At 45.7% G+C, this 13,203-nt stretch overlaps 1 protein-coding gene across 1 annotated transcript in view; it reads right to left on the bottom strand.

Annotated features, from left to right (window-relative positions):
• Positions 1-13,203, bottom strand: part of HDX (highly divergent homeobox) — a 40,723-nt gene that overhangs the window by 18,260 nt on the left and 9,260 nt on the right. The window contains exons 4-5 of the mRNA XM_014888235.2: positions 11,714-12,826; positions 7,930-7,983 (exon numbers count right to left, since the gene is read on the bottom strand). Coding sequence (XP_014743721.1) covers positions 7,930-7,983; positions 11,714-12,826 — 1,167 coding nt within the window. The remainder of the gene's footprint in view (positions 1-7,929; positions 7,984-11,713; positions 12,827-13,203) is intronic.

Genomic DNA, 13,203 nt, shown 5'->3' with positions numbered 1-13,203 from the left:
TAGAGATCTTTTCCAACTTTAATGAATCCACGATTAATTGGGTGCCTACCAGGCACTCCGAGTTTTTCCTGGCTGTGGTTCCACCATCCCAGCCTGGAATTAGAGGGGCTGTTCCCATCCTGCCCATCCACAGCAGAGCGGGGCTGGTCAGGAGCAGCCCGGACACCCTGGAGCCGCTCTGCCCTGCACAGCCCCGGGCGGCCCAGAACAGGAGATGCTCCTGGGCACGATGTCCCAGGCCATGCTCATCCCAAAGGAATCCACTTGGCTCACTGAAGGCTTCTCTAGGCTGAACCAAGTGCAGCTCCAGACCTGGGCAATGCCAGATCCAAATCCCTGGTGCTCGTTCACCCGGAGCTGCCGCCGCTCTGGCTGCACGCCTGACCTGAGCTCCTCCTCACTCCAAGCCTCGTTCAAGGAACAAAAGCACAGCCATGCCCTGGATCACTGCAGCAAGAACTCCTTTTATAGCTGCTGGCAGAAGAGACTGGCATTTGGGAAGGGCTCTGCTCTGTGACAGCCCAGGGCCCAGGAGAGGGAAGGCAGAGGGGAGTGACAGCAATGCCCAGACTACACAATAAAACAAGGAACCCTGGCCTATCCACATTGCTGACTGCTCGGGGCAACCTCACCTCCTAAAGGACAGTGGGTGTTTTTCAGACATAAATAACTGGCATTGCCTGCTGGCTCTGCAGAGCTCACACTGCTGCAAGCCCTGGCAGTGAACTCGCAGAGCTCCCTGTGATCAGTGCTCGGCAGGGACAGAACACCCAGCAGTGCCTCACATTTAACATCCACAGCCTAAACCCCTCCTGAACACCCAAATTTACCCTCCCAGGTTCAACGCTCTCATTTCAGCCCATTCACTTCAGTGTTGCACACAAAGATTCTTGTGGGGTCCCTTCCAGCTCAGAATGTTCTCTGAAATTCTGTGCAGCACCAGGAAATGTGCCTGGAGTTCGAGCACAGGGAAGGGAGAAGCCTTGCTCAGGTTGTCTTCTCCCACCCCAGTGGTTGTGTTGGCCAAATTAGAACAAAACCCAAAGAAAGCCCAGCTGCTGCTGGAGGAAGCTCAGGTTTCTTCTTGCCACGTGCTTTTGCAGTTATTCAGAAATGCTTCCTCTTCTCAAAGAACCCAGAGCAAGGCTCAGTAGCAGGAAAAATGATCTGCAAGAGGATCCTGCCTTGGACAAAGACACTCAGTGCCTGCCTTGAGTTCCCTGAGAGATGATGCTCAGGAAGGTGCAGAGCCTGCTCAGCCTTTACTTGCTCAAAACAATGAGCAAGTTTTTTTTTCACGGAAAAAGCAAAATTTAGCAAAAGCACCTGGCCTTCAAAAATTTTCGTTAAAAGCAGAGTCAGATCTTTTCCATTTTAGTGGATTGATGTTAATATTGATGACCTACTACAAATGTTTCAGTAAAAATCTTATTAGATACATCACTATTCAGTGGTTTTCACCTCACAACTGCTGTATAATTAAGTTAATATAAATTATATTTTTCTACTTTGGAGTCTCTGTCTCATTTTAGCCATTTTGTTCTGCCAAGCCTAGCACTGAGGAGCCCCTGTGCCCTGCCAAGTGAGCAGCTCCATGGGATCTCAGAGATCCTGGAGGATCATCATTTACACACCCTGCTCTCAACTGCTGCACCAGCACCATGGGATCAGTGTCAGCTCAGGGGATGTAAATGACATTTGAGCATGTCCAAATCTCAGCTCCAGATTAGCTGCCTTTGTGTCACATGCTGTGCCATGGGCCTTACCAGCAGTTTCTTAGGGAAATCACAAACTACCTTCAATTACAGGATCATCCCCTTGACAAGGATCATACCCAAGTTTGACTCCTGCATTATAAACTGCTTAAAAATTACATAATGACTTTTGTCAGAAAATAAAGGATAGAATTTCTACATTGTACATGTAACTAAGCTTCCATCAATTTAGTTAATAACCTTCTCATGCTTAATATCATCAGAGGAAATGAGGGACCAAGAGGAAAATCTCAGAGCCCTACAAATATCATAATATTCACCATGATAGGAAAAAATATCAAAATATAATATTGGCAAGCTTCATGTTTATGACAATACTTATAGGTGAAGGCAAGTAAGTAATTCAGTTCTTATTTTTTATGCCATTAACTCGGCTCTGAATACAATTCTCACTTCCTCTCTTCAGATACCCAGCTTGCTGATGCAAGGCTTGGCTTTATCCTTGACAATGCTGGCTGTTGGCTGAGTCCTTTCCATTTCCCACTTGTGTTTGCCACAGTTTAAAAAGCAGGAGAGGCTTTGTCCAGCTCAATCCAGCCTATCCATTCCCAAGGAAAAGCAAATTGAATCAGCAGTTGTGCTGCATGCAGGGTTAAACCCAGCTTATCCCCAGCCTCCCAAGTGTAACAACAACATCCCTCGAAGAGATGACCCAGTTTGTCAGACATTCCTGGCTCTTTGCCAAGCTCCTGGTCCCCCCCACCGTGCATCAATATCTGTGGTGCAAATCCGGTGTCTATAATTGGGATGAATAATTACACAGAGTGGAGTGTCCTCATCCTGCCTTTTCTTCGAGCCTGCCTTTTTAGATCCGGTTTTATGCATCAGTTGAAAATGTTTCAGGCCACGTGCACAAAAGCTATACACAAATTTCAGATTATTAATCAAAGATATGCTAAAAAATGGAAGAACTAGAGGTTTTATAACTTGCATTTATGCTGCAGCTGAGCACTGCGTGTGTTCATTTCAATTGCAGTGAAATCATATTAAATCAACATTCAGTTCTGATACTTGGTGATGAAATGGGCTGAGGTAATGGTTATTTTTAGCAAACAAACCTCTCACAAACAAATTTTCCACGCCTTTGATCCCTGTCACTTCTTCTCTGTTATATTTTGGGAGGAATGGGAAGATCAGAAGCACTCAAAGTATTCAAAGTATGAACAAATCCCAGATTCTTCTGTACAAGCACAGTGTCATTTTGCCTTATTCACCTTCCCAGTGACACCAGCATGGAGCTCTCTGAACCCTGACACTAATTAATATCTGCTTTCTTCAGAAGAATATCAATTCCCACCTCAAGTTCTTATTTGTATGGATTAACAGTGATTTCTGAATCATTCCACTACATTTCTCCTTTCCCATCTGCACCATTTAATATCATCCCTGCTTTTCAGTTTATTATGTCTTGATTTCCCACGAACAAATCCTGAAGGTTTGCATTTTCCCTTAACACACCAAGATATTTAACCTCATTAAAGCTGTGCCAGATTTCACATTCCTTCAGCCTGAGGTTTCAGCTTCAGGTTTCACTAGAGCCACCCATCCTGAGCTTAGGCTGGACACTGCTGCTCACACACAGCTGCACAAACTCAGGCACAAAGGTGTCTGCAGGCACCCTTCAACTCCTGCTCACACACCACTGGGGCACACACTGTTGGGTTTCTGCAGTTTTCTTTTTGCATCTTTCCCCACGGGCTGGGTAAGCTTGAAGTTTGCTGTGATGGAGGCAGAACTGATAAATATTTCATAGCACCCCGTTGTGAGAAGAGCTGTAACTGCTTCAGCACTCAGCCAAAATTACAGCTATTCTGTTAATATCTGTTTCTAAATTAAACTCAACTAAAAAGATGAAAAAAAAGAGGTATCAATGCAATGAACAATCTAGCAAAGAAATTACACTCTTGAGCCCCAGTCATCTCATTCTAATTTCCAAACCAACCCTCAAACCACGCAAAATGACCACTCACCCTTCTGGAGGTTTTGAGCTGATTTGTGAAAAAATGAATGTTCAGCCTCAAAGTAAACTGATTTTTAGATGGTAATTATCATGATTCTTACTTGATCTAATAATGTCTTCCTCACATTGGGCCAGAAAGTTTTGCAGTTCCAGTTCAGCTAGGATGAATTCCTTGCCTGCAGGTTCACAGCAGACAATAAGCCAAGGTGATTTGTGGCACTGAGATGCAGCACATCACGAAATAAAAACATGAGCAGACTTGTCCCCCTCTGCATTCCTTCAGCAGTGCTGTGGGACAGGGAGGGGCTGCTCCCAGCCAGCAGCCAGGCCATGCTATGGGTGGTATTACCAATGTAGAAATATCTTTTTGAGATACACAGTAAAGTATCTCACAGAAGGAGGAAACACTTGAGTCAGTATTCAAAATGCCAAAATTGGGAACAATCACAGTGTTCCCATCCAGAGACCTCCAGCCTGGCTCACCTCTCACTGCACACTCAGACCTGCTCCCACTGACTTGACTAAACCACATTTTCCCCCCTCCTGGGAGAGCAGAGGAAGGTGGAGAGAACTCCCCAAGTTCCTCCTGGAATAGTTTGAAACCAAAAGGCACAGCTGAGGTGCCCTCTGACTGCAGGCAGCTTTAATCCCTGCTGGGGCTTCTCTGCTCTGAGCTGTTTGCTCTCAGCTCACGTTGGTTTTCCTGAGCCTTGCAGAGCCCAGGCCAAGGAGGAGCTTTCTTTAGAGTTGTACTGATGTGTCCCCCCCCCCACAAAATCCAGCTGTGTTCCCCTGCCCAGAACAGCTGGGGGCAGGTCCCACACTGCAGCCCTTTCACCTGCCCAAAGTGTGTCTGCACTCCTGTGACAGGCAGGACACAGAGGGGAACCTTTATTGCCTCCATCTCCAGAGTTTTATTCAAAAGCCAATGTGCAAACAGTGATACAAAAATCAAAATCTAGCACACTCTCCACCCATTTCAGGTCTTTCCTGTTCCCAAATACACCACACTGAGAGCCCAGACACCCCAAAGTGAAGCTCAGGGCACACAAGCCCCCTGAAATAAAACTTCACCACTAAGGCACAGCTCACCCAGAGTCACCACCTGTGTGACAAATGTTCTCCAGAGCACACCAGAACTTTTAAATCTACCACAAACACAAAGCATTCTGCTCAGACCTCAGATGATCTGAAGCACAGTCAGTACACTCAAGACTCAAGAACAGAAATGGAGATATTTTCTCCCTTTTAATTCCCCTTAACTGGTACCTTCACTGCTATTTTTGAGTCCTTGTTATCCTTCCACCACCCTGTGAAAAACCAAAAATCAATGCATTCATAAAGGCCACTGCACATGCACCAGGGCAGAACACAGAACTCTGTCATTTCCAAAGACACTCTCATGACTTACTGAAAGGGTGATATTTCTAGACTAATATTCATTAACAATCAGGATTACATCATCCTACAGCAGAGCTGAGCACACAAGAAAGAGTTTCTGCAGAACTGCACAGCTTTTATTTCTCTCCTGATACAGTTGAAGGACAGGGCAAGGGAAACAAAACATCAAGGCAGAAGATTAAAAATTCAGAGCATCTAAAAGACAATCTTCTTCATTTTAACCAAAATACAGATTAGCCTTTTTCCTGTTTGAATGGCAGTAATTGCCATAATGGCACTTCTACAACTCTATCCATTCTATTTCTGTCCCCTCACACTCTTAATTCAAAAGAATTTCACAGTTGAAATCAAAGTTTCTAGGAAGTAGGAGCTTTTTCTCCTTTGCTGTCTTACCCCTGTGTGTACACTGCAGTTTTGGAGTGCCAAGTCCCCAGCTTGTGTCCTGGAGGAGGCTGATTCTGCTCCCAGACTGGGAAAGTGCAACCACAAATGTGGACACAGATGTTGTCAGACTGTATTAACCAATGGGTTTTATGCACTTTATTGATTAAAAAGACAAATGAGTAAAGGTCTAAGGAAAAAGAATTCTCTAATAACCATCCTTAATGGTCTCTCACTGCAGGAAAGACATTCAGAACCTGGAGATACAGGAGGGCTGGGGCAAGGTGTGGAGCATCAGGAGGGGCTGAGAGAGGTGGAAAGGGGCTCAGCCTGGAGAAAAGGGGGATCAGGGGGGACCTTGTGGCTCTGCACAACTCCCTGACAGGAGGGGACAGCCCCAGGTCGGGTTCTGCTCCCAGGGAACAGGGACAGGAGAGGGAACGGCCTCAGGCTGGGCCAGAGGAGGTGAGGTTGCATATCAGGAAATATTTCATCACTGAAAGGGTTGTAAAGCATTGGGACAGGTTGCCCAGGGCAGGGGTGGAATCACCATCCCTGGAAATGTTCTAAAAACATGTGGATGTGGTCCCTGGGGACATGGTGTAGTGGTGACCATGCTGGTGCTGGGCTGAAGGTTGGACTCAATCATCTTAAAGGTATTGTCAATCTTAGGGACTCTATGATTAATGAACAGGCACCTCCACATCTTTGAAAGTTTAAAATTTACTCCAGGAATGTCTTCTACAGCTGGGGTCAGGTATCCAGCATGACCACAATGCCCAACAACCCCCAGTGCTGCAGGCAGGGGCCAACATCACCCCACTCCCAGCCCAGTGCTCCCACTGCCAGATCTGAGCTGGCTCTGGCACTCACCTGACCCCCAGAACAGCACTGAACTCTAAAAACAACCTCAGCAGCAGAATTTGTACCTGATAGGTCACACACTCAACCTGGATTACCTTACAGCTGGATATTGGCTGCGGATGGGGTGGCAGGGCAGTGGGAGGGAGAGGGAAAACCTCCCCATTTAGCTGTGAAACTCTACCCCAGGACACTCCCCAGCTCCTTGGTGAGATGCTCTAAAAGGTCATTAAGTGATAGAGGGGATGAGCCTTCCAGAGAAAAGCTGCATTTTAAAAAGCCTCCTCAAGAGAATTAGCACTTAGGAAAGAAAAAAGCTGGGTTGAGCACAACAGGACTTGTATAAAAGTATCAGTTCCTCTGGGAGATGCTCTTATAAAGTGCTCTCTGTATAAAAAGGAGTAAGTGATTGTACCAAACTCTGCAGAAATTGGAAGTGCTTCAGTTGAGACCTAGAAAAAGTCTCAGAGAAGAAAACATTCATGTGATGGTCCTTAGGTTCCTACTCATACAGGAAACACTGCCACACTCTCACCTTTTGAAGACTAAAGAACTGAAAATAATAAAGGATTGAAAAAGTTTGGGTTACAGCAGGAGAAAGCAAGGAAAGGCTCTTCTATCACCTAGACCTTGTTGCCAACACAGCAGCCACTGCCAGGACACTGCCAGGACACTGCCAGGGCTCTGCCAGGACACTGCCAGGGCTCTGCCAGGGCATTGCCAGGACTCTGCCAGGGCATTGCAGGACACTGCCAGGGCACTGCCAGGGCTCTGCCAGGACACTGCCAGGACTCTGCCATGTCCACAGCCTGGAGAGTTTGGTTACCATGACAGACACTTGCCCAGTTTTGTTACCTCTGACAGAGCAGGAGTGCTAGAGCAGCCCCTGGAGAGCCTGGCTGGACCATCCCACCTGAGGCTGGAGGCAGCACTGACACCTCTTCAAAGACAAGCTGGAAATGCTGAGCACCAACTAAACAAAAGCGTTGGGCAGAGGTTTTTTTTCCTCCCCTGACAAAAGCTGTTTCATACCTTGTGTTATGGCTTGGAGTTCTCTGTGAATTGAGGACACCAACCTGGCTGATTCTGCTACTGTGAAATGACATTTATGTGGATAAAATTAGACTTGATCAAGTTCCTACAGCCAGCACTGACTAATTCTGTGCATGTGCAGTGAAGCTGCAGAGGGAGTTACTCTCTTAAGCATTCAGTTGCCTGAATTAACAACCACTTCACTTTCAACACAAAAAACACATTCTGAGCTCCAAACTCTCAGTCCTTATCAATTCAGATGTTGTATTTGAGCTAAAAGAACAATTCCTCCCTGGGCATCACCTCACACTGGGTGATGACCTTGACCTGCTTTTAAAGATGGACATCAATTTCACCTCAACTGAAACATTGTACCTGCAGATAATGTTTGTATCAAAGGAAAAAGGGAAAAAACCCACCCAAGGTAAACAGAGCTGACATTTTCAAAAAAAATGAATTTTTACCACTTTTTCATTGCTTCACTCGATGCATTAGATACTTAGATGGAAATGTACTTACTGCTCTTTTTCTGGAACAACCTGTAATCCAAGGCACAGTAAGGTTTCCTGAAATCTGCAGAACAGAAAACAAGAGCAGCTTAGGTTGCTGTGAGAGCCAATACTGAGACTTTGCACTGTACATTCAATTCTGACACCAATGTCTATAAACAGGTTAAGATCCAAAACCAAAGTCACACTCACCTTTACTGCCAAGAATAAAACACTGTTTCTTTGGGTGAGGGCAAGATAACACAGTGACAACTTGGGTGTTTCTGTACTTTTGGTACCCCAAAACTTGTATTTCACACCAGCAGTTTGCTTTTCCATCTGTCCCAAACTGGCAGGATGAGCAGACTGCAGTCAGACAAGGGCTGAGGACTGAGCTGCCCTCACATTTTTTTCAATTACATCACTTCAACTTCAGAAAAAATGCTCTGGTGTTTGTCACTGAGCTGTTCAATGTCTGATGTTAAAGACTGGAGTACCAGCAGAAAAATGAGGGATATCAGGATGGAGAAGGAAGGGGAGTGAAGGCAAAGGAGAGCTGCCTCCATTCCTATTGCTTCTCCATCATTCCCAGAGGTCAGACTTGACTAAATAAAAATCTCAGAGTGTTTTCCCTGGCCATTTGAGGTGTGTCATAGCCTGGAATATTTTAGGCTTTATATTTAAGATTCCCATGTTCACACAGCTCTGGAGAGATCAATCACCTCAAATCATTACACACATGTATGTGAGGAAAAAACCTGTGCACTTCTGCTGACTGAACCAAACTGCACTGGGAGTTTTTGCATTTGCAAAGTGCTTCACTGATGGATCCTGCAGCATGAGCACAACAAGCACAGCAGCTCTGGTACAGGTGTCTGCTGTACAAGCATGTCAAACACTTTTATTCAAGCTTTTAGCTGGAAGCACTTGGAGCTCACCCAAGGTCAGACCCTTTCTAGTTACAGCACAAAGAGGGTTGAGGGGGGCTGGAAAGGAGCACCCTCCCCTCCCAACGACCAGGATTTGAGCCTAAAATATTATTTTTTTCACTGCACATACACATTTCTTGAAATTTTGTAAAGCTATGTCTGTTACAACCCTGTATGCCACACAACAGCTTCACACCACAGAATTCACAGCAAAGGCAGCACCAGGTGGCTCCTCTGCACTAATTTAAAGGGGACTTCAAAAAAAATAAGTGCTTTTCTATGGGAATAAAGCAAAATCTATGTGGCAGAGCATTAAGGGTTGCTGGGAAGAAAAATGCACAGAGTTCTGACAGGGATGAGGCCAAAACCAGCCAAGTTCATCTCAAAAGAACTCCCTGAAAGACAACATGCATGGCACTGGGCTTGGGAACAAAGTTAATAAAAATACACAGATTTTGAACAGTGCTCTTGTCTCTTAAGGCTGGGGGAAGAAACCAAGACTGAATCCCAATTCAGCCTGGAGGACAGCACAGACAACCTCTCTACTTCAACACACTCAAAGTCAAACTAAAACAAGCAAGTAGGCTGAAGAATTTGTTTACTGAAACTGCTCAGCCATTAAAATTGATCAGTTAATTAAATTTAGTCTTAAGTTACACTAACATGAATTTGATTAATTGAACCAGTAAGGAAGCTATAACTAATTGCTAATTAGATACCCCACCAATATATGACAGTAATTACTTCATCAAAACATGAATCACACAGTCCTGACTTTGAAGAAGCATCTGCTTGGATGTTCAACTACTCCAATAATCATTTAGCTCAGGTTTAATCTATTTTTAAATTCAAGAAGATTTTCTATTTTTAAATTCAAGAAGTTTAAGGATTTTCATCTCTGTGCTGATGGATAAATTAGCTAAACATGGGCAATAAAATTAACATAAACTGACTACAAAAAATGAAATATCATCCTATACAAGCCTAAAAGGATTCAAGACAGCACCTTAGAAAGTCTCTAATACCCAGAAGTGTCACCTCAGGAGCTCACAGTGAGCAATGAGGGAATTAACAGCATCCTGCTCAGCTTTTCCAAGATTTAAAACTCTTGAATGAAAAGGGATATGACAGGAAACAGAAGCTCCCTCCATCCACACTTCAAATCCAAAGAATTGGGTGTATGAGACAGGCAGGGAGGTCAGCTGGGGTTCAGATAATTTCTCACTTATGAAAAAAACAGGTATGTTGTTGCAACAGGGGGAAGTAAAAAAAAAAACAAAAAACCAAAGCTCCAGAGATCTCATTCTGATCCATAAAACACCACATAGACAGATAAAATATCACCTACCATCAACTGTTCTAGCTCTTCAAAAAAACTCAATACCTACCCCATAAAACACCAAAATAAAGTTATTCTGAATTTCATTTTAACAGAATTTAAAATAGAAGAAATCAACCTCTCTGATGCTTTTTAAAGAGTGAAATAAAGCACCATGAGCACACAGCTGATGGAGGCACCAGTAAAGGATTTCTCTTCATGAAACTTAAAAAAATGTCCTTAACTCAACCATAAGCACTTTTACCAACCCTTTATTGGACTGTTCTGCATATTTACAGCTTTTCTTCTGTGAAACTGGGATGGTAAAAGTGAAAAGCATTTCAGGAATTCTATAACCAAGTAAGAAAAGTAACAGCAAATACTGACAGACTGTGAGAGTGAAGGACAGAACAGCTCATCTGATGTGCCATCTTCTCCATAGAATTATCTGCTCATCAAGCCTCTGGTTTACCCAGAAAAGTAATAACTCAGGTGAAAAATGGCACTGACTTGGACTTAGAAGCTTTCTTTCAAATGTTCACATGAGATAGGATCAAGTCAGGAAAAGGGAAAAGAAAAACTAAAAAAACCTAAAAAAACCCACGGCTCACAAAGTCTTGTTCTCTATCCTGGTGAGCAAAGCACAGGAAAAGCTGATATGCTGTCGACACGGTTTATTTTCAGGATAAACTAAAAAGGCAGTGTAATAACAGGCAAATGCATGCAGGTGACACACACAATCACATCCTGTCAGCCTTAAAAGACTTTTACCTCAGTGTCTCCAGGCTATGTCATGCCAGCTGGTGTAAAATCCATGAAAAATACCAATTTGGATGTTTCCTGTACAAGTATCTCTCCCCTTGTGATACCAAAAACTAAAAAAATGTGTCAAGTGTTGCAGTTTCCCCTAAATATATTTTAGTTCTACAATGATCTACATTTAATTTCCCCTCAGTATCACTTAAGGGATTTTAGTATAGGAAGAGGAATAAAGGGATTGAGTGTAAAACTGATAATTTGAATTAGAGGTTGTGGGAAAGGAGCTGAGTTAACTCCCTGAGAGGGAACCCTAATCCCTGACAGAACACAGGTCCAGAGACTGCCACCTGCACAGGGGGTACAGGATTCCAAACTGACATCAATGGGGTGAGCAAATGCACAAATGTCACCATGAAAACACGCCTTGTGCCATGTGTGACTTGTGTTCACAGGGGAACACCCAGGCACCTGCTGGAAAGCCAGGGCAGGACAACACAGGCTTGAGCAACCACCAGCTCATAGGTATGACTCTCCTGCAGCTAAAATTTAGCCATGGAATCCATGAAATCCTCACTGATCTTCTATATATGGCTACCAGGGGCTCAGCTGGACAGGCAGAAGTGCTACCACACTGCAGTGCTGCCTGCACTGGGTTTGAGAAGGAATTATCTCCACTGAAAGGCATAACAGGAGCACAGCCTGCAGAAAGGTGAACCTACTGCTCAATAGCTACCAACTCTGCAAGGAAACAGCATTGATCTACAACCTCGGCTCTGAGGTCTGAAGACAGAGATAAACTGATGGATTACCTGGTAATTATTTTGGTTTTGTGACAGCCTCAGTTGACTCGAAGACGTAAAATGAGGAGAAAAGGTACTTCTGGCTGCGCTGGCGGTGTTATAAATCGTGCTGGATGTTGTGTGCAATGAGGTCCGTGCGGGCAGGTGGAACTCTCTGCTGTGGTACAGGAGATTGTCGGGCACCTCCCTGGCACTGCCCAGCTGTGCCCCACAGCCCCCACTGCGGCCCGGCCCGGCCGTGCTTTGGTTGTCCCCGCGGCCGGAGCCGCTGCCCTCACAGTATCTGGAGTAGCTCTGGATCTGCGCTCCCATGGAGGCCAGCTCCTCCTCACGGGCGTACTCATCATCCACGTCGCCCGTCTCCATGGCTATGGACAGGCAGCCGCCCTCCGGGGAGGGATGGGGATGTTTCTGTGCCGTGCCGCCCACCAGGCGCTGGGGCTGGTCGGTGACGGCCAGCGAGAACACCTCGCGGATCTCCAGGTTCTGGGTGCCACAGGCCGGGTCCCTGGGGTGAGCCCTCGGCCCCGGGGGCACGTGGGACACCAGGGCCCCGTGCTCGGGTTTGTGCAAGCGCTGGCACCCCAAGGGCTCGGCCTTGCAGGGCCTGTGGCAAATCATGGGTTTCTGAGGTAACACCAGCTCCGCCGTCTGCACCGAGGAGCCTTTCTTGGTGTGGCTGTAGATGGAGTTGGCAGAATTGAGCACGCTCGTTTGCCTGGATAGGATAATGGTCTTTTCCCCCACTAAGAGGGAAGCGTTTTTACAGTGGGGTACTTGCCGTCCCAGAGGGATGTGCTGCTGCTGGAAGTCTGCGTCACTCTTGCCCGGGAGCCGTGGGATGGAGGTTTTGTGGAGCTCTGCCATGGAGGTGTTCATGTGCTTGGCGGCTCCCGGCCGGCCCGAGGAGCTGGCAGGGCTGTAAATACCAGTCACTATCACGTCGTTGTTTGAAGAGGTCCAAGAGGATTGCTGGCTTTGGGATCGAGCAATATTTACCACATTTCTCACTGCTGCTTCCGGGGGCACGGAGGGAGTGGCAGGGGCAGTCCCTGGGGGGGTGCCCCCAGATTCCACAGCGCTCTTGCTGCTCATCTTCCGCCGCTTGTTGCCAACCCACGTCTGCAAAGCACGACAGCAACGACAGCAAACACAAAACAAGGCGTCAAAGAGGCAGAAAAAAATTAGCAATTCCATTTTTAAGCAGATCTGATGACACGTTAAGTGTTCGAGTTGAGATCTAAGTTTACAAATATGTAAATCATGCACTGATTATGCAGTGCACATGACAGGGTGGAAATACAGGCCTGAACAATACAGGGTAGAAATCCAGGCCTCTCCTCCTTGGGATCCATAACTCATACACACAGGACAACCCCAGCCTCAATTCCAAAGCCCCAGCTTCTCAAAAATCCCGAGACTCTCGTGCCTCCTGTCTTGAAGTTACCCTCAAGATTTATTTCATTGACACTACTGTGACCAATTTCCTACAGGGAAAC

The sequence above is a fragment of the Sturnus vulgaris genome, chromosome 14 (genome assembly GCF_052056855.1).
Source record: "Sturnus vulgaris isolate bStuVul1 chromosome 14, bStuVul1.hap1, whole genome shotgun sequence".
NCBI classification, from domain to species: Eukaryota; Metazoa; Chordata; class Aves; order Passeriformes; family Sturnidae; genus Sturnus; species Sturnus vulgaris.
Note: the sequence above shows the minus strand (reverse complement) of the source record. Positions and strands in the feature narration are given on the sequence as shown.